We start from the raw sequence: 22,657 nt of genomic DNA, 5'->3' as shown, positions 1-22,657 counted from the left end.
AATCCCCCTGGAAAAAATTGCCATTGGTCATGTGACCCTCCCCCCGGATCTTCCCCACAGCATGGTGCAACACTGCAGGTCAATGGCAGGGGGATCCAAAACCTCCCTCACCAGCCGTGAGCTCCGGGGCGAGCCCCGTCTAGATTGGTCCACGTCGCCCTGAGCACAGCGCTAACCCGGAACACAACGCAGAGGTATAAAATCCAGCTGCAAACGCAAAAACACGTCTTTCCAAGTCGAATGTGTGTCTGGACACGATGCACCTCTTCACACGGAGACAAAGAACCACGTGTTAACACGCACTGATCGGGCCCAGAGTTTTCTTCACCTCACTGGACGAGCAGAGAACAAACTGTGGAATTACTTTTTTTTTCTTTTTTCCCCCTTTCTTCACCTCGTTCCTGAGTGTGCGCTGCGACCGCGCACTCCCCTGCATACTGTCCTGAACCCCGCTTCTTCTTCCCCCCTCCTCACAAGAAGCGCCTGATCACCCCTGGGATCATCCTGTGGACTTTCCCTGTGTTCACAGACCAGGTCAAGTTATTTCTCTGGGATGCCAGAGAAACCCGCCCGCAGCCGTAAATCAACAGATTTTAACCGGCCATGGAAGCACGTTCACCTTCGTCCAACCAAGTAAGGGTTGGAGTCTGGGCAGATAGTTAGAATAACAGGATTTGAATATTACTGTGTGTTTTCATTGTTGTGCTTGAACTCTGGACGCTGATCCCGTGTTCTCAAGCAGTTTGTGTCTGCACCTTGGATTTACATCCACGCGAACCTCCACATCGTGCAGCTCTCGCTCTCTCGCTCACTCTCTCTCAGCTTCCTCCTCTGCTCCTAGAGTCTATTCCTGCCTAACTCGCAGATCTGGATTCTATGTACAAGCTGAACACATGGTACGGGCTTTGGAGCTCTCTCTCTCCCCCTCTTCTCTCTTTTCTCCTCTCCTCACTAACCCGTTGCGCAACTCAGCAACAGCTGTTCCTGTGAGCGTCACTGTCCCTGGGATTTCTCGGCCACGAGACCCCAGGTGCGCTCCCGGCAGGCTCACGAGTCGTGCACGAGCCAGTGATGTCACGCTGTCTAGAAAGAGCATGCCGAGCGCCTCTGGTGGCCACGTGGGTGACTGCAATCTCTTGAGAGGCCGCCATTTGGTGGTCATGTCGAGTCATTGCATTCTCTCTCCGTGCGCTGCCGCACCCCTAGTGGTCGTTACGGTCACTGCCTCGAACCAGACGCCTGCCTCCCTTTGGTGTCTGTTCGAGGTCATTGCACCCACTCACACTGACCGTCCAAGGTCCGCTGCCACCTGGTGGACACTCGTGGTCATTACATCCCCACTCAGGCTTACACACACACACACACACACACACACACACACACACACACACACACACACACACACACACACACACACACACACACACACACCATCTTTCTTTGTACATAGTGTTTGCTGTTTAGTAGATTAGATCGCCGTGTTTTACGTTTGTTACTTGATTGTGTTGGTTTAATAGATAATTTCTGAATTACTGAATAAATACATTTTTGTCAATAAACGCATTTTAGCTGAATTGTTCGATTCCTGGTAATTATTGTGTATTTATTGTTGAAAAATCACTGGTTTGTAACAGTCTGTGCTTGAATCTCACACATTCCTTGTTATTTAAGATTGTTGTATTTTGCACAGGAATATTAACTAACTTAAATAACCTTTTGACAAACGAGACTGATATTTCCAGTTTAGCTGGTGGTGCCCCAATTCCATTATTATTTGATAAATAATCAATTTATTCAAATTAATAATTATTCATTAATAAATTATTTTTGATAATTTATTAACTTTTGAGTAATTACTCAATTACTCTAGGAGTTGCTAATGAGTAAATGACCATATACTTCCATTAATAATTCCGATTTTTCCTAAATTACTTCCATGTAATATATTACTTTCAGTAATCTATTACTTACAGTAATTTTTTATGCTAATCATCAACCATAAATCCCAGCACCCAGAAAGGTTACACACGGGTCTGAAAACACTGAGTGAATGACTGAAATGTGTCCATCAGCTCTGGACTCAGGAACAAAGCCATATCTGGCACACTCATAGTCTGTGTTTCAAGCTTCAGGAAAAACCAATACATGTCTGCTTTCATCATTTCAATTTTTTGGAAATACATACATTGAAAATATTTTTTGTCAGAAAATTTGAAATTCAAACAGACAATGGTTTACCCGAGGGTCACGATTTTTGGCTTTGGCTTTTTGAAGCTAAGGCACACTCAAAACATGTTTTTGTGCTGCAAATTGAACCCTTCCTTTTTTGTAAATAGACAAAATACAACTTTGCTGAAACATGCAGTACGGTAGTTGTTACCAAAGTGCAAAGAAACAATGTTGTCATCTGAATGTGAAACTTTTCTGAATGTCAAATATGTCTGAAAAGAAAGCAAAAAATATTGTGTCATTGTGTATACAGTGTGTCGACCTTTTTCTGCAAGATTCCTCAGTGAAATTATGTCAGTTATAGCAGCAGTCGCAGTAATAAAATACATTCACGACAGAAGAAAGACACCAAAGATTTCTCTAACAATCTGATCCAAATAGATAAATAAAAGTTTTTTTTTTTTTCTTATTAGAAAAACAGAGTTATAACTTACTCAAATTTTAAAGTCAATATGATCACTGATCAGACATAAGTGATGGTACAAGGTGCTGATTTCATGATTTGATGAGAGCAACATGCAGGGATCTGCATGCTGATCTGTGATCAAGGAATCCACCACTGCCATTTGCTGTGGTTTCTTAGACACAAACCTGTACCAGTTGCAGCAAATACATCAGCACGTCATCGTTGGACAGACTTTCCAGCCTCTTGACCGCAAGTCTCCTGACCACCTCATCAGTGAAATCCATGCTCAGCAATTCCAGGGCCACTGTCAGGTCCAGCTCTGCAGGGTCCCAGTTTCCCAGCAGCCAGTGAATGTCCTCAACCACTCTACGGTTCATCCAGTCAATATTGCGCAGGTAATGAGGTAAGCTGGAGGAATAGCGAATGCCCTCCTCGCTGAACTTTTTGAGGAGGTCTTGCTTGTTGATTGGGGCAGAAGGGAGAGGAGCAGTAGATCCCAGAGTTGATGTGTCAGGTCGTGGTCCTTGAAGAACATCTGTGTTGGGTGAGGTGGACAAGGGTGTGGAAGAGGGCAAGTGAGAAGAGACATCTGATTTGGCTAAGGATGGACCAGGTATTTGTTTGCTTGAGGGGCCTGAGGAGCCAAGGGAGTTTGGAAGAACCACTGGGAAGCTGTAGCAGTCGAGAAGGAAGCTGATGGCCATGGATTCAGCTACATTGGGGTTAGTAGCAGAAGACAGTTTGTCTGCCTGATAGGTGACGGCTCCCTCCTCCAGGTTGGAACAGGACCACATATGCAGGGTGTAGGGACCTTGACTGAGGACAGACCTGCCGGCATAAAGAAAAGTGCTGTAGCGCCAATAACTTGTGTTACAAAAAAATCACAAAGTTCAGTGTCATCTGGAGACATAAAGTAAAAGGGAGTGAGGTCAAGTTGAACAATGAATATATTAAACACTTCAAAGCTTGTTTTGAGATTGGATGAGACACAAGACAGATGAAACTAGGAATATATGTTTATATTCAATAACTGTAAAATTTAACTTTAGCGGGTGAGATTTTTTTTTTTTTACGCTTTAGTACAAACAGGCAAAAGCAGTAAGCGCGTAGTACGTCGGCCAGTCGGTCTTTACTGATAAAACTGCCCATGGTCCATTTAATATCCCCGTAAAACTGGTCTCATGTCATAATTTTTCATTTATCACTCTCAGGGCTTGACATTAAGGCTTGTCCGAACGTCCGGGGCTAGTAAAAGCTTTGCATGGGCAAGTGAATCCTCTACGGACCTTGCCGAGTGTTTTTTTTTTTTTTTTTGGCGAGTGGTCTTTTGTGATATTTTGACGTTTTTTCCGATCCAACCTACGAAGATATCATATCCATGAAGCCACATCTGTGCTTCACTGTTGATGAAATTACTCTACAAGTGTTTCCGTGCCGCTGCTCTGCAAAATGTGGAATGGATTTCTTGAACGGAGGCAGGTCTCAATGAGACACGGAGTAATGAATCAGGAAATCCATTCCACAGTTTGCAGCCAGCGAGGAAGCTGGGGAAGTAGCACTGTGGCTATTCAACTTTTCATGAACACATGTTGCTGTTTGCTCCCCCTTGAACTGCTACCTTATCGTGGTGGGGGAGTTTGAGCGCCCAAATGATCCTTGGAGCTATGTTGTCGGGGAGCTATGTCTCCCAGTAGGGTCTCCCAAGGCAAACAGATCCTAGGTGACGGGTCGGACTAAAAGCAGTTCAACACACCCCATGGACAAACATCGAAAGAGAGGAGAGACCTCGCCCAATGAGGTACCCCAGCCTGGAGCCAGGCCTGGGGTTGGGGCTCGTTTATAAGCGCCTGGTGGTCGGGCTCTTGCCTGCAGGACCTCCCTCTGGTAGGAGGCCTCAGGGCAGACCTAGGACACACTGGAGGGACTATGTCTCTCGGCTGGCCTTGGAAAGCCTTGGGATCCCACCAGAAGAGCTGGAGGAAGTGTCTGGGGCGAGGGAACTCTGCTCGGACTGCTGCCTCCGCGACCCAGCCCCGGATAAGCGGCAGAAAATGGATGGATGGATGGATGGTTGTCACTGTTTGGACAAATTCTATGCTCAAAACACCTCAAAGCAACAGAAAAGTAGATGTTTGCAAAGCCATTGTAACGTGAGGCGCCACTGTGCCGCCATATGTCACCGTTATAAAAGGCCAGCTCGCTGAGGAGAATGACACTGACATCAAAACATTGAACAGCAGCTCCTCCGCTGTAGCAGGCGATTCACATCTCCGTGAAGCTGTGCCCTACTCCATGCTAAACTCCATGAAAATAGTCCCAATCATTTGTGCTGGAATAAATTGCAGTTTGTTCTGTGCTGCTAAATAATTTCCCCAGGAATTAATTAAGTGATTCTGAGGTTTTAAAAATGCAACAAGTTTATTATGAGATGAAGACGTCACTCAGACCCCCACATTGTCCAAATTGAACAAAAGTGGTACTGCTTCTTTTCCTGACCTTATACTAACTAAGCTCAAGTTGCATTTTGAGAGAATACAGTCATACATTTCATACTTTCCTGTAGAGATGGGTTTATTACAGCATCATAAAAAATATATATATTTTCATCAAACTTTACTTCAGTCCAGTAAAATATGCTTCGGTCCAGTAAAAACTGCATGATTACTGGACCAGTGGCCAGTAAAAAATGTTGGCATTTCGCGATCCCTGCAAAAGGCTGCACAAGGATATTTCTAAATACGAACATTTAATTTAAGATGTTCTATTGACTCAATTCAATTCAATTCAATTCAATTATATGGTGCCATATACAACGATCATTTCTAGGCACTTTTTCAGAGAAAACAACAATTCTTGGCAACAGAGTTCCTTTTTAAGCTGATGAATGTTTCAAAATAAGTTTAACTGATGCCTGTGTGGAAGTCTTCAAAAAGACATGCGAATAATTTCATTATATATTCTAGGCCTGATCTACTGGGCTTATTTGCCTATATAAAAATTTGATAATGTACACATGGGTAGATCATTTGACCTACCAACAGAACACAAGTTTCTAATTTTGTGCATTTGCATCATGAATAAGGAATATTGAGCATGTGTTCCAGGTCACAAAAAATACTGAATGGGATACAGCGTGCAATATGATTGACAACATCTGAGAAAGTTTGCATTGTTTTTGAATGCATCTGTTTTTAATGTGTGAAAAGCAGATATGTTGCTGTGATTATGCTGAGGTGCATTTCCTCTGATGTCTCCCCCCAGCTTCTATTTAAAGATATTTTCATAGTTGGAACCAACCCTTGTCAATGTGACAGACCTTGTTCCATATTCATTTTTCTTTGATGCAAATGTTGATATATTTCCTTTAATACTAATGTTTCTTGTACCAACATGCCCAACTGAATGGTATAACAGAATGGTATTGTCAGTGCTAAATCCAATCACTGCATGGTGAATAAAGAGGAAATCAATACAATTTCCAGAAATTTGTTCTGGTTACCAAGGCCCAAATAATTTTAACACTCATCTTTAGCATCATTAATGCTCCTGTTCATGAATGATGCCACTCCTGGCATAATCGTTAATGATCTCCCACAAAATGAATGCAGACTATTTGCATAGTCATACAACTGAATAAGCTTTACACATGATACTAGAGGCCATATGGGTTCAGTATATCTAGGTGCTGTCAGAGGGACACAGAGAAAGACAAAATAAAGCATAGATGTTGCTTCAAAAGAGCTAAAGTCTGGTGTTGCTCTGTTGGCTAGCGAATTAGTACTTTTGGAGATATAGACTCATGAATAAAGAGGCTTGGCCCATGTGTAGGTCTTTGAAGCAAACTGTTTTTGTCTCACATCTTCACAATATCATAGCTTAACACTGAAAAGAAACTGCTTGGTTTGTTATCAGAAGCTCACCTGTGATCGATGAGGAGAAGGTTCACAAAGTAGAGCATGCTCCCCTTCAGCTTTTGTAGGTCTGGCATCTTATTGACTGAGCATGATGGGGACTTTGGGTCTTTGGTTACTGGGAAATTGTCATTAGACCATGTGTTAATAGTGAGACCCAGCTTGGCTCCACGAGGGAGGTCTGTGAGAAGAACATCAAAGTCCAGCCATTCGTTCCACAGTACCTCATCTGCAAAGGCCTTGGGGGAAGAGGACACTGAAGATAGAATCTTGTTACCATAAAGTATGGTTGCCTCAACATAAACAGACTGAGGGCATTTGCTTGGAGGCTTTGGGACATCAAAACCAAGCAATTTAACTCTGAACCTTCTTTTACAGTCCCACAAGGATATCATGAAGATGTCATCCAAATCTTTCCCTTCAAGGCGGAGATCATCGTGGGAATTGAACTGGCCGCTGAATCCATCAACAAGCGGCCAGTCCACAAACTTGTTGGTCTCTGAGGGAAGCTGTGACACTGGGACCACAGACAGGTGGAGGTCTTGATTACTTCTCAAGCACTGGCGTACCCATAAAAAATCCTGGAGGACGTAGTTCCCAGATAAAAACTCTTCCCTCCCTGTGATTTTCAAAACCAGATTTTCAGAGATGTCATATTGGAGACCCTGGTCCACCATCACCCCTCTGAAATACTGAAGGAGTACATCTGGTGTTGCAGTCAAACCAACCTGAATGCTAAAGCTGATCTTGTTCATGTAGTGGAAGTTGACACAGAGTTTCCTCTTCAGCCAGTCCTGTAAGTCATTGGGGATGGGGATTCTGGTTGTCCAAGGTTCAGTGGCATAAAGCTTGTCATCTCGATTCTTCAGCTCTTGCCTTCTTGGGGATGCCAATTTCCGGCGTGTGAACATGAGCTCACTAAGTCTGTTGGATGCTTCATTTTCGAGGTTGTGTCCAATTAGGCAACTGAGACATTGCTGTTGTTTCTTCTTCTCCTCCGAATCATTTTCTATCAGCGGTTGTACCATCACATGCGCTGAGAGACACTGAGGGTCTTCACTGGACCAGGGAATGTCCAGCGTCCTGATGACCTGGCAGTCATCATAGGCCTCATACCACTCATCTCCTCTCTCATACAGCAGAGTGTATTTTTCAGGGTCCAGTATTGCAAATGGGTCAGGATGGCAGTTTTGTTCTTGAGCCTGAAGATAAAAAAGAAAGAAAAGACATACTGTATTTTGTGAAGCTTGTTGTTTATAAACAAAACCCTCAGCTCACATGCGAGGCCAAAGTGGAGATTCTGATATAAAAATAACAACATGCTCTTGTTAGTGGGTATAATATCAACCAGCTCAGCTAGGCATGCTTACAAAATGGAATTTACATAGATTTAATCAACATCTGAGGGCTAATGTTCAGTTCAAGTAACATGTCCAAGAAGAGGTGAACAACGTGACTTCCTTTTTGTATGTTAAGTATCAGTCACTCTAGTTTAGCATGTAGTTGGGATTTATGGTTGGTTATTAGTGTTAAAATTACTGTAAGCAATAGATTACTGAAAGTAATAAATCACTGGAAGTAATTTATAATAAAATAAAATAAATTTGTAATTATTAATGGAAGCAAACTGTCATTCACTCATTAACAACTCCTAGAGTAATTGAGTAATTACTTGAAAGTTAATAATTTGAATAAATTGATTATTTATCAAATGATAATGAAATTGGGGCACCACCAGCTAAACTGGAAATAGCTAATACTAAAATATCAGTCATGTTTGTCAAACGGGGTTATTTAAGTAAGTTAATATTTCTGTGTAAATATAACAATCTTAAATAACAGGGAAGGTGTGAGATTCAAGCGCAGACTGTTACAAACCAGTGAATTGTCAACAATACTGACCAGGTATCGATCAATTCAGCTAACAGGCATTTATTCACAAAAATGCATTAATTCAGAAATAATTCAGAAATAATTTCATAAACCAACACAATTAAGTAACAAACTTCATCTAACACAGAGATCTAGTCTACTATGTACAAAGAAAGAGGATGTGTGTGTGTGTGTGTGTGTGTGTGTGTGGGTGAGAGTCTAAGTGGGGCTGTCAGGGGGGGGTGGGGGGGGATACGGATACGGCTTCACATCTGGCTCCCAGGATCCACAAAAAGAAAAAGAGAAAAAGGATAGTCCAAACAGTGTGTTCTGCTCGCCAATGGGCTGAAACTTGGTTTGGTTCTTGTGATCCACTTTGTGCTCTCTTGATCTTCCCAGTGCTGCAGAGACGTGGTCCCTGCTTGGATACCAGTTTGAGAAATGGGGGCAGTTGGTTGCAAGGCTGCTTCACCCTCCTGAGGCACCGGACGGTTTGCCAGAATTTCCTTGGGGCCGACCGATAGTCCTCCTCCATGGCCTCTCCGAACTCCTCCCAGACCTGAGTTTTTGCCTCCACCACAGCCCGGGCTGCAGCTCGCTTGGCCTGCCGGTACCCGTCGACTGCCTCGGGAGTCCTATGAGCTAACAGTGCCCCATAGGACTCCTTCAGCTTGACGGTCTCCCTTACTTCGGGTTGCCACCACCGGGTTCGGGGATTGCCGCCACGACAGGCGCCAGAGACCCTGCGGCCACAGCTCCAAGCAGCAGCTTCGACAATGGAAGTGGTGAACATGGTCCACTCGGACTCAATGTCTCCAGCCTCCCCCGGGATCCATAAGAAGCTCTCCCGTAAGTGGGAGTTGAAGACTGCGTGGACAGAGGGCTTGGCCATGCCTTCTCAACAGACCCCCATAACATGTTTGGGCCTACCGAATCTCTCTGGCCTCTCGATCCAGCGCATCCAACTCACCACCAGGTGGTGATCAGTTGACAGCTCTGCCCCTCTCTTTACCCAAGTGTCCAAGATACGCGGCCGGAGATCAGATGACATGACCCTAAAGTCTATCATTGACCTCCGGCCTAGGGTGTCCTGGTGCCACGTGCACATATAGACACCCCTGTGCTCGAACATGGTGTTCATTATGGACAAACTGTGGCTAGCACAGAAGTCCAATACTGGAGGGCATAAAGGGCCATCAGCAACATAGCTCCGAGGATCATTCAGGTACTCAAACTCCCCCACCACGATAAGGTTCAAGGGAGAGCTGTTTTAGTTGTGTGGCGTATTTGAGATTTTTTTTGTATTTATTTGTAAATTGTTGAGCATGTAAATTGACTGAAGACAATGGTTAAAAAAAACCCAACAACAACAAAAACAAACAAACAAAAGATATGCATGTAAATCATCTTATAAAATCTTGCAGAAGGTGCCACATTGGGTGGGGCCAGTTCTGCCTCCACCTTCCACTAAAGAATTAATCTCAGGCACAGAACTAAGAAATAATAATTAGACTAACTACAGCCCAAACTACAATAACAAAATCCTGCATCCTGATAATAATATCCAGGAGAGAAGAAACACTTCAAAACCACCTTTGGAGAAAGAAAGTAGAATAAAACAAACAGGCCAATCTTCACTCCAACAAGTGTCTCTTCCTGCTCTCTGCCCTCTTGAAAACAGAATACCATTATTTATAATTGGAGTTACTGTGAATAATTGAGTAAAGGAGGTTGATCAGAGTGTGGCCTTTTCCCTTGTTTTTTTATTTTTTTATTTATTTTTATTCCATATGTACCCTCTCCTGGTGTTCCAGGCTGGAAAGATGGCTCAACATGAGCTGTGAAGAATTAATAAACTCAGCTCACTGAGTACCCAAGAATGACATGTGCAACAATTAGATGATAACTTTCACATGAACAGCCTCAGGGTGGATGGGGAGAGATTTAGAATATTTTGTGAGTTTGTGGTCTTTAATTTCAAAGAAATGCAGAAGACCTGAGTAAATGCTTGAAGTTCATTGTGCATTGAAGTGTTTTGTCTGTGCTTAGTTCAGATGCTGAGTTGCAATATTGAGCATCCGTTCATCATAATCAATCAGGGTTCCTACATGTTTCTATAAGTTAAATTTAAGACTTTTTAAGACCCAGCGGGAACTCTGTCAATGTACGACATTTCCTTTCTCTGCATCTCTGCATCAGCAGACTACATCACCATTCTGAGAAACAGTGCAGCATCTTCAGGGCTGATTTCAATAAAGTGAATAATAAATCTCATTAATTATACCCAAGTTTTCCCAATTGGACACATTTCTCAAATTTGATTCCTATCATGAAGTCAGTGATTACAATGAGAAGCTCACAAGCAGGTTAGAAATGAGAAATATGTGGCATGATTACGCACATAATTGGCAGATTTCACAGCATTATGCAAACTAGTTATTTTAGATTTGAATTAGCGGTGGCAGCGCACACGCACACCCACACACACACGCACACATGCACAAACACCTTCCCCAGGACATTGCAAATTGATCTCACCACAATTCCCTCACACATACTCAGCTTGTTATAACTCCAAGCAGAGGCGTAGCTATATTAATCAGCAATAAAATACAATCCTGTAAAATACATACAATACACAGTCACAGACCCAGAGGGAAGATATATATTTCTTCATATCTCTCTTCAGAACATAGAGATGTGTATTGCAAACATCTATGGCCTAAATGTTGATGACCTCTCCTTTTATCACAACTTCTTCATCACCCTCTCAACACACTCTGACACAACACTTATAAGTTAGAGGAGACCTCAACATAGTCCTCGATCCACAAGTTGACAGAGTTAGCAAAGCAGCAACAAACCAACCCTAGGAATCCACAGATATAGTCCAGCCGTATCACTGTCAGGTAAGAGCACTAACTTCTGCTCCACTGTGTCCCTGCTCTATTAATCCCAGAACGAATAGAATTGGATATTAATAGAATAGAATATTAAAATATCAAATGAGCAACAATGAAATAATAAATAGGTAAATACTAATATGCACAAGGAAATATTCATATTAACAAGGCAAAAAAGAAAAGAGTAAAACTCACTGACACGCGAGGAAGAAAGACACCAAAAGTGATGAAAAACAGTTTAAAGATAGAGGCAATGCCTCTTTACAGACCACGTGATGCACATTTCTATCAATAATATATGATCTTACCGTTACTTAAAAATGAGGTTCATGATCTTTCTGAACAAAAATTATTTGAGTTACTACCTTTTAAAAATGTGTTTGATCTCAGATATACAATCCTTCATTGTGTATAAAGTGTAGATTTTCAACAGAATTATCTTGCAGCTTCTCGGCACTGTGGCATGAGTCAGTGGACTCACGAGCGCCCCCTGCCATGAGGCAGAAGAACTGCCTGCTTCACCTGCTGCCTCTTCACTGCTGCTGGACGAACGCTGAGAGTGGTAAAGTGATATGCTATATGTCAAAATACTACGGAGCCCCTCTGGTGACATTGGTGAAAAAAAAAATATTGCTTAATAACGCGTGGCCACGCGTTATTAAGGCGTGGGAACGAGATAAATAAGTCGTGGCCACGCGTTATTAAAGCGTGGGAACGAGATAAATAAGTCGTGGCCACGCGTTATTAAACTGCCGTCAAGTGAGCCGGCACTCAATTTTAACTGCGCTTTTATTAACGCCTTTACGGTAAAACACAGGTCAGCGTACGGCCGCAGTGCTGACAGAAAGACAGATGGTCTGATTTTAAAATGCAATAAAACGGAATCCTTCATAGGTTTACACCCAATTTCACTTCAGCGCAATACTAGGCATACTCCTTTGTTACTACAAGAAATATGAAAGAATATTACTGTAGAAATTTGGAGAAAAGTACTCTTAAACTTGGATGTGTTGATCGAAAATGATGGTCTCATCTAATTTCAAACTGCAATAAAATGGAATCCTTAACAGGTTTATGCCTGATTCCACTTCAGGCAGTACTAGACATATTCCTTTACTACTACAAGCAGCATCAAAGAATACCACTGTAGCAATTTGGAGGAAAGTACTTTTAAACTTGGAGCAAATTAATGAAGACAAGACCATTATTTTCGACCAACAGATCCAAGTTTGACATTACTTTTCTCCAAATTTCTACAGTAATACTCTTTGATCTTACTGGTACTGGTAAAGGACTATATCTAGTATTGCACTGAAGTGAAATCAGGCATAAACCTATGAAGAATCTTTTTTAATTGGAATTTGAAAACAGGTGTGAGAAATCATTATTTTCGTTAATTTGAGTACTTTACTCAAAATCCCTACAGTAATATTCTTCGATATTGCTTGCAGTAACAAAGGAGTATGTCTAGTATTGCCTTGAAGGGGAATCAGGCATAAACCTATGAAGGATTCCTTTTTATTGCATTTTGAAAACAGGCGAGAGATCATTATTTTCAACCAACAGATTCAAGTTTAAGAGTACTTTTCTCCAAATTCCTACAGTAATATTCTTTCATATTTCTTGTAGTAGCAAAGGAGTATGCCTAGTATTGCACTGAAGTGAAATTGGGTGTAAACCTATGAAGGATTCCGTTTTGGCGCAGTTAAAATTGAGTGCCGGCTCACTAGATGGCAGTTTAATAACGCGTGGCCACGACTTATTTATCTCGTTCCCACGCCTTAATAACGCGTGGCCCCGCGTTATTAAGCAATCATTTTTTTTTCACCAATGTCACCAGAGGGGCTCCGTAAAATACAGATTTATGACCCCTAACCCTTTGATCGGCTCAAAAAGGGGCGGGGCTCAGGGGGAGAAGGTCATAAAATGTGTACATGGTCTTTTATGACCGTCTTATAACTATTTTATGAGATTTTTATTATTTTATGGTTACTTTGAAGAAATGAGCAGGTGCGTCAGTAACTTTCTAAATTAATTTATGGAGAGTTCTTACTGAATTAAGGTTATTTTGTTTAATCCAGAGGGGTTTAAATAGTTTAATTCATTTGTATACAGGGGTTTAGATAGTTTAATAGCTGTATTGGGGATGGTTTTAAATGTTTAATACCTGTATTAGGGGATGTTTTTAAACAGTTTAATGTTTAATTCTCTTTATATTTGGTCTTAAACAGTTTGATGTTAGAGTCGACCTTTGAACGGTTACTTTGAAGAATTTAGCAGGTGTGTTACAACTTCCTAAATTAGTTTATAAGGGTTCTGATGAGAATTACAAAGAGTTTTTTACTGTTTAAAAGTTACTTTGAAGAATTTAAATTTAGCTCTTAAATACAGCTTTCTAAGTGAACATACGCGGGCTTTTAATGTAAGGTTTAGTTTAAATGTTTAATTCAGGGGTAGTAGAGGGTTTATAATTGTTTAATTCTCTGAATACAGGCTTTAATGTTAGATTTAATTGTAGCGTTTAACAACAACAACGAAAGCTTGCAGCCTAGACTTAGGATTTTAGATCAAATTAAATAAAGTACTTCTTTCTGACACATATGGTCAGTTAAACCTTGTAACTGTTGAAGATAACATGGCTGAGAATCAGTGTATGAAACAACTATATTACAACGCGACAAATCCTGGCAGCTATATGGGGTGGAGACAGACTCCGTAAAGCCGTTCAAAACAAGATGGGTAGAAAAGTGAAGACATGAGATGTGAAAGAGTTTTTATCCGGTCAAGACACCTCTACTCTGCACAAACCAGCTGGGATACATTTTGCTTGGAATAGAGTTATAGTGACCAGACCACTCAGACAATTTCAGGCAGATCTTTGTGATATGAGGGAATTGTCCGGGGACAATGATGGCGTTAACTATCTGCTGACCATCATAGATGTGTTTTCAGAAAAATAAAAAAGGCCTACGTGCGTGCTTTAAAGAAAAAGACTGATAGTGATGTTGTTCAAGCTTTTGAGTCAGTCTTTTGCGATAGCCATTTTGACATATAGCGCATCACTTTACTACTGCTGAGCATTCAATAAACACATTTTACACACATCAGGTGAACACTGGAACGCCACTGGGAAGATATTAACATGTTTTCAAACATTTGATTGAAGACATACAGAGTCAGTCGCTCACTCTCATTCATGCTCACGGGTTAGTAATAATAATAATAATGCATAGGTTTTATACAGCGCTTTCCAAGACTCTCATTTACTCTCTACATGATGGTGATAAACTACCTAAGTTGCCACAGGTGCCCTGGGGCAAACTGACGAAAGCGAGGCCGCTAATCTGCGCCATCGATCCTTCCAACCACCACCAACCACTCACTCTCTCACTACATTCACCCTCTGACCACCAACAACCACTCTCTCTCTCACTACATTCACCCTCTGACCACCAACAACCACTCACTCTCTCACTACATTCACCCTCTGACCACCAACAACCACTCACTCTCTCACTACATTCACCCTCTGACCACCAACAACCACTCACTCTCTCACTACATTCACCCTCTGACCACCAACCACTCACTCTCTCACTACATTCACCCTCTGACCACCAACCACTCACTCTCTCACTACATTCACCCTCTGACCACCAACAACCACTCTCTCTCTCACTACATTCACCCTCTGACCACCAACAACCACTCACTCTCTCACTACATTCACCCTCTGACCACCAACAACCACTCACTCTCTCACTACATTCACCCTCTGACCACCAACCACTCACTCTCTCACTACATTCACCCTCTGACCACCAACAACTCACTCTCTCACTACATTCACCCTCTGACCACCAACAACTCACTCTCTCACTACATTCACCCTCTGACCACCAACAACCACTCACTCTCTCACTACATTCACCCTCTGACCACCAACCACTCACTCTCTCACTACATTCACCCTCTGACCACCAACAACTCACTCTCTCACTACATTCACCCTCTGACCACCAACAACAACTCACCCTCTCACTACATTCACCCTCTGACCACCAACCACTCACTCTCTCACTACATTCACCCTCTGACCACCAACAACCACTCACTCTCTCACTACATTCACCCTCTGACCACCAACCACTCACTCTCTCACTACATTCACCCTCTGACCACCAACCACTCACTCTCTCACTACATTCACCCTCTGACCACCACCAACCACTCACTCTCTCACTACATTCACCCTCTGACCACCACCAACAACTCACTCTCTCACTACATTCACCCTCTGACCACCAACCACTCACTCTCTCACTACATTCACCCTCTGACCACCACCAACAACTCACTCTCTCACTACATTCACCCTCTGACCACCACCAACCACTCACTCTCTCACTACATTCACCCTCTGACCACCAACAACCACTCTCTCTCTCACTACATTCACCCTCTGACCACCAACAACCACTCACTCTCTCACTACATTCACCCTCTGACCACCAACAACTCACTCTCTCACTACATTCACCCTCTGACCACCAACAACCACTCACTCTCTCACTACATTCACCCTCTGACCACCAACCACTCACTCTCTCACTACATTCACCCTCTGACCACCAACAACTCACTCTCTCACTACATTCACCCTCTGACCACCAACAACAACTCACCCTCTCACTACATTCACCCTCTGACCACCAACCACTCACTCTCTCACTACATTCACCCTCTGACCACCAACAACCACTCACTCTCTCACTACATTCACCCTCTGACCACCAACCACTCACTCTCTCACTACATTCACCCTCTGACCACCAACCACTCACTCTCTCACTACATTCACCCTCTGACCACCACCAACCACTCACTCTCTCACTACATTCACCCTCTGACCACCACCAACAACTCACTCTCTCACTACATTCACCCTCTGACCACCACCAACAACTCACTCTCTCACTACATTCACCCTCTGACCACCACCAACAACTCACTCTCTCACTACATTCACCCTCTGACCACCACCAACAACTCACTCTCTCACTACATTCACCCTCTGACCACCAACCACTCACTCTCTCACTACATTCACCCTCTGACCACCACCAACCACTCACTCTCTCACTACATTCACCCTCTGACCACCACCAACAACTCACTCTCTCACTACATTCACCCTCTGACCACCACCAACAACTCACTCTCTCACTACATTCACCCTCTGACCACCACCAACAACTCACTCTCTCACTACATTCACCCTCTGACCACCACCAACAACTCACTCTCTCACTACATTCACCCTCTGACCACCACCAACCACTCTCTCTCTCTCACTACATTCACCCTCTGACCACCACCAACCACTCACTCTCTCACTACATTCACCCTCTGACCACCACCAACAACTCACTCTCTCACTACATTCACCCTCTGACCACCACCAACCACTCTCTCTCTCTCACTACATTCACCCTCTGACCACCAACAACCACTTTGAGGTTCAGTGTCTTGTCCAAGGACACTTCGGCACATAGACAGGCAGAGATGGGAATCAAACCTGTGTGGCACTATGTGTACGTTCATAATTGGAAATAGTTGCCCCCCCCCCCCCCCCCCCCCCCCCCCTATTTTTTTTTATTCTGAAGGTCATTTTATGTTAATGAATATCATTTCAAGAGCAATCTGTGGCAATACTAGCTAAGATAAGGTTTACCAGCAGAGGGCGCTCGGTGCCTATCAGTGGTTGACCGCTGATGCGGAAGTCAGAACGTGATGCGGAAGAGAATGAATCACCGAGCGTGCTCCGGATTGAACAATGTGTTTCTGTTTTGCAGAAAATAAATATGTTGCATGGGAGATGAGTGGCCCATCATTCTCATAAGTGTAACACCTGCAACCTTCCAATTGGGAGATGGCGCTCTACCAGCTGAGCCATGCCACCCCAGTGAAGGACTGTCAGACAGTGCAGCAGTCCGTGCGCGCTTCATTACTACTGAATACATCTTGTACCAGTAGGAAGTGAATTTGCATTCTTTGAATCTGAATCTGGATGGACTAATTTATAATGGAATCTACTGGTTTGAATGTGTGGCACGATAAACTCGAAACTATATTTTATTCAATTGAAAAATCCAGCTCCCTAATTCATTATCACTTCACTTTCACTTCTTTCCATTCAGACTCAGTTTATTGCTTAAATACAAATGTTGGTGCATGTACATAACATGAGATGTTGGGCCTCCTCTTGGTTTAGTCTATTATAGGTCCAACCATTGAGATGGGTGCACATTTCTGTCAGTCTGCTCCATGTGTCCTAAACATGAAGGTTCATTCAGAGCTTGATCAGTCCCCACTAAGCTCTGGTGATCATCAGGTTTCTGCTCACACACATCAGTGTTCGTCGCATCATCATCAGGATCAATGTAGTTACACCAGTTTCCTTCTTGTTAGTCACAGTCTGTTCAAGCAACTCCTTCATTCTCTTTGCATCCAGCATCTGATTTTATGCGACTTTTTACACATGTTCAACAAATATGTTAGAGGTCCCAGAACCTCAGCTATCACACCATCCAACCACTTCTCTCCTCCCCTGGAGTTTTTCACCAGCACTGCCTGACCTACAGAGAAATATGTGAGTTTCTTTCTACAGCCTGGCCTGGTAGGAAACACTCTGAATGGGCAGACAGAGATACTTCCGGTTTGTTGAAAAGCAGTGCTGCTGGTGTTTGCTTGGTGGCTGCATGTGGCATATTCCTGCCACTAAGGAATTAGCAAAGCAGTGCTGCAATGACATGTCACCAAAGACCTTTAGAAGTTTTGAACCAATCTTTTAGCCAATCCATTTGAAGCAGGGTGATAACTTAAGAGTTTTTATTTGTTTGACAGCATTCAACTTGAGAAATATCTCAAATTCACTGAAAGTAAATTGAGGTCCATTGTCTGTCACCAACTCTTTAAGTCACTCATATGATGCAAACAGATTTCTCAAAACTTCAATAGTTTTGTCAGTGGCAGCGATGTGCATATTTGCATCCTTAACTACAACAAGCATTTGCTGCTTGTATTCCACAAAATCAAGATGCATTTTCTCCCATGGGCCTGAAGTGGAGTTCCATGCATGCACAGGTGCTGTGGCAGGCAGGCTGTGCTGCTTTTACAAATGTCACACAGCTTCACATCGCTTTTATTGACTTCATCCAGTGTAGGCCACCAGAATGAGCTTCTGGCAAGAGATTTCATCTTTACCATGTCCCAAGGGCTGTCATGTAACTGATAATAACTGGTTTTGTCACTTTTCTGGAATGACCACTCGGAAACCCCAGTGCACTCAACCGTCTTCAACTGCGAGGTCAAACATCTGTTACACATACCTCATCTGGAACATCTTTTGGCCATCCTAACAAAACCTAGTCTATCCCTTTAAATAGTACACGGTCTAACTCTGTTTCTTGAGCAATATCTTTTATCGTGTCTAAGTAAGACGCTCTATTGCTGGGTTTGGTTTTGGAAACCTGTCATCTGATATTGGTAATCCCGATAAGGCATCAGCATTCCAATGCTGCTCAGATTGTTTGTACAAGATGTCATAGGTATAAGCAGCTAAAATCAGGGACCACCTCTGCACTCAAGCTGCAGCGAAAGGAGGTACCAGTGTTTTTTGACCTAAGATCTTCAGGAGTAGTATATGGTTTTTGTAAAACCTTTGTGCTCAGTGAAAAAAAACAACCAAACAAAAACTCATCAAATCATGTCCTGTCCACACGAGTCAGGCAAATCTTTTTCCTCCACTTTGTTCTTAAATAGTTTACTGTGCACCCAGGAAACATCAATGTCCGCACAACATCATGAAAGTACCTATGCCAGGCCCATAGGTGGCGATATAACTGCCACAGAAATACACCACAAACAGAGAAAAAGACTCAGAACATGCGAAAACAGAGGAATCGACAAATCTAACATCTCACTTAATTAAACCAAATAGCAGCAGTAACTTCTGCAGCCTTATCTGGAGCATGTAGTCCACCACTGCAGTTGTTAAGTGACACAGTGGAGAGAGTCATGGGTTTGTGTGCTGGGTCGAGAGGTGGGGCGATGACATGACCCTCATCAGCATGTGTGTCTTGCTCATCCACATGCCAAAGCCCAGACAATGTTTTCAAATTTCTCCACTCTGGAACCCGCTTAAAAAAAGAATAAAAAATCTTCAGGGTCCTAAAATGCCACACCGTGTGGAGGATTGGCCAAAAACACTGCAGTTATCTGAAACCAGTGTTCATTTTGTTGACTCGGGCCGTCCACACCATGACACCATGACACCAGTTAACCTAAACGTGCTGTTTTTGGCCTATCATCCACATGAGGCGGTTTTAGAAGTGTGAAAACATGTTGTTGGTTTTTTTGTTAACATGGTTCCCAGAGTGGGGAAATTTTAAAATGCTGGCTCGTGCAAAAATGATCATCTCTGGAAAAAAGATGAGGCAATCACCCTCCTCTCCCCCTACTGTGATGTCATCAAATAACCACAACAATCAGGGACTACAAGCTCCGGTGGAGCTGCATAAAGTTACATGATGCTAGCAGCAGAAGGAGCAGGGCCATAGATCTATAGAACTATAAATAAATGGAGGTTTATGAGTCAATCAATTTCTATGTGCTTTGTCTTCTTCTGTGTTTTTGGTGATGGTAAGTCACAGCACCCCTAAAGGCCTGGCATGTGTACTGCATGTCCTGAAGCATCGTGTTGGGCCGTGTTCATAGGCTATGATGAAAAATATTAGTCAACTAACCTTTTTCATGGGGGAAGACTTAATAGAAACTAAAAAGTAAGACATGAAAACAAAGAATGACAAAATATAACTGACACTTTAGTCAACAAATCAAAACAAGACAAACACGTTAGGGCGGGAAAAAGGGAGAACAGATCCAATCAGATCTACTCTCATTGCGGGAAAAGCTGTAAAGACAGCAAATCAGAGCAAAGGTTAGCGGGTCGGTTGATTTATGTGACAGCAGCCAAGACTTTTTTTAAAGTCCTTTACACAGTTTGCAGGGCATTTCCTCATCAGTTAAATTGTTTACATTCTATTTAGTTATGTAAAGTTACACAGCTTTGGTTGTATAAAGGCTCTCATCCATTAATACATGTGAAGGTAAACACACACACTAAGGTTATTTTATCAGATAAACCACCCTGTTTCTGCTAAATTTTATATACATATATATATATATATATATATATATATGGTTCGATTCCCGCTTAGGGCACTGAGCAATTAACAGCATCCAGTGTGGGTCCTTGGGCAAGACCCCTCATGCTACTGCCTATCTCATACCATGAGTGAAAATTAATGCAATGAGATGCCGGCTCAGACGTCGCCCGGCCAAACAAGGTCTGCGTCAGGTGCTGGGCAACCAGAGCACCTTGATGACAAATGGGCTACTGGAACAAAGCACAGATGGACAAGATGTGAGAACAAGGCTCTGTTGAAATGCTACTACTCAAGTAATCCTAGTCAGAGGGGTTTTATGAAAAGGATGTGGGCTGAATGGTTACTTCGAAACCTACAGTCACAGATGACCACGAAACAACTCGTAACTCAGTGTTCCAACATCCACAAACGGCAACTGCGATCACAGCTTGAGATTGAAGAGATACAACACGAATGCTGTGGCAAGGGGGAGCCCGGACACCAGGTCAGAGGGGAGAATACACCAACTCCCCAACCAGAGATTGGGAACGGAACCCCAATGAGTGCGGAACCAACAGCGCTGAGCGAGGCAGCAGCTGACCTGAAAGATAAAATCATGGCGAGAATGAACACAAGGCAACACCGACATCGATTGCAACGGCTAAGTGAAGTACCTTCAGAAAGTCTCCTGGAAACTGTGAATGCAGCAGTTAGAGCGATCCCTACCACAACAATCACTGAATCCAATGAGCTGATATACACTTCAGCAGCAGTGGTCCTAGAGATGCTTGGCTATAAGAGCAACCATGGGAGCCATGAGAAACAACACCCACCATGGAAAAGACGGCTGGAGGCTAAGATCAAGGCAACACGGAAAGAAGTGAGTCAACTGACAGAGGCCCAGAGAGGTGCAATGAAAAGACCGTTACCCAAGAGGTACACCCAGATGCCCATACCTGAAGCACTTGAAACTGCCAAACAAAGACTCCAAGCCATGGCCAGCCGCCTAAAGAGGTACACGAAAGACACTGAAGCCAGGCGAATAAACAGGCTGTTCACAACGCAACCTGTGAAAGTGTACGCTCGGTGGCAGGGTAATAACAGCCGAGTAGACCCACCAAGGCTGGAAACTGAAAGGTACTGGAAGAGCATATGGGAAAAGGAGGCAGCACATAACATCAGTGCTCAATGGCGTGTGTCTCTGAGGGAGGAACACAGCAACATCCCTGAACAGAATCCAGTTACCATCACAGCGGCAGACATCCAAGAAAGAGTCTCAGGTATGAAAAACTGGACAGCACCAGGCCCTGACATGATCCAGGTCTACTGGCTAAAGAAATTCACAGCTCTCCATGAGCGCCTGGCAGCACAAATGAACCAGCTGCTCAGAGATGGGACTCACCCAGAATGGCTAACCGAAGGGCGAACAATCCTGATCCTGAAGGATCCCACCAAAGGTGCAGTCCCATCCAACTACCGGCCAATAACCTGCCTCTCCACAACATGGAAGCTCATGTCAGGCATCATCGCGGCTAAGATAAGCGGGCACATGGATCAATACATGAGCAAAGCACAGAAGGGCATTGGTAGAGATACCAAAGGAGCCCAACACCAGCTCCTAGTTGACAGAACAGTCGCCCAAGACTGCAGGTCCCGTAATACCAACCTGTGCACTGCCTGGATTGATTACAAGAAAGCCTATGACTCAATGCCACACACATGGATCACTGAATGCTTGGAGCTGTACAACATCAACAGGACTCTAAGAGCGTTCGTTGCAAACTCGATGAGGTTGTGGAGAACCACCCTCGAGGCCAATGGTAAGCCACTTGCACAAGTGTCCATCAAATGTGGCATATACCAAGGTGATGCTCTGTCCCCACTGCTGTTCTGCATAGGTCTGAACCCCCTAAGCCAAATAATCAACAAGACAGGCTACGGATACCTCAGGAACGGGGCCACGATCAGTCACCTCCTCTACATGGATGACATCAAGCTGTACGCCAAGAGCGAACGGGACATAGACTCCCTGATCCACACCACCAGGATCTACAGCAATGACATTGGGGTGTCATTCGGGCTTGAGAAATGTAGTAGGATGGTGACAAAGCGAGGCAAGGTAGTCCA

The 22,657-nt window shown here is 43.4% G+C and overlaps 1 protein-coding gene across 1 annotated transcript in view; it reads right to left on the bottom strand.

The window, feature by feature from the left end:
• LOC308130136 (phosphatidylinositol 4,5-bisphosphate 3-kinase catalytic subunit gamma isoform) overlaps positions 1 to 22,657 on the bottom strand; it is a gene marked incomplete at both ends in the record, with an annotated part of 64,453 nt that overhangs the window by 21,200 nt on the left and 20,596 nt on the right. Inside the window, 2 exons of the mRNA XM_080496336.1 lie at positions 2,821 to 3,463; positions 6,556 to 7,748. Of these exons, the coding sequence (XP_080352462.1) occupies positions 2,821 to 3,463; positions 6,556 to 7,748 (1,836 nt within the window). The remainder of the gene's footprint in view (positions 1 to 2,820; positions 3,464 to 6,555; positions 7,749 to 22,657) is intronic.

Source organism: Blennius ocellaris (assembly GCF_963422515.1).
Source record: "Blennius ocellaris genome assembly, chromosome: 5".
Taxonomy (NCBI): Eukaryota; Metazoa; Chordata; class Actinopteri; order Blenniiformes; family Blenniidae; genus Blennius; species Blennius ocellaris.
Note: the sequence above shows the minus strand (reverse complement) of the source record. Positions and strands in the feature narration are given on the sequence as shown.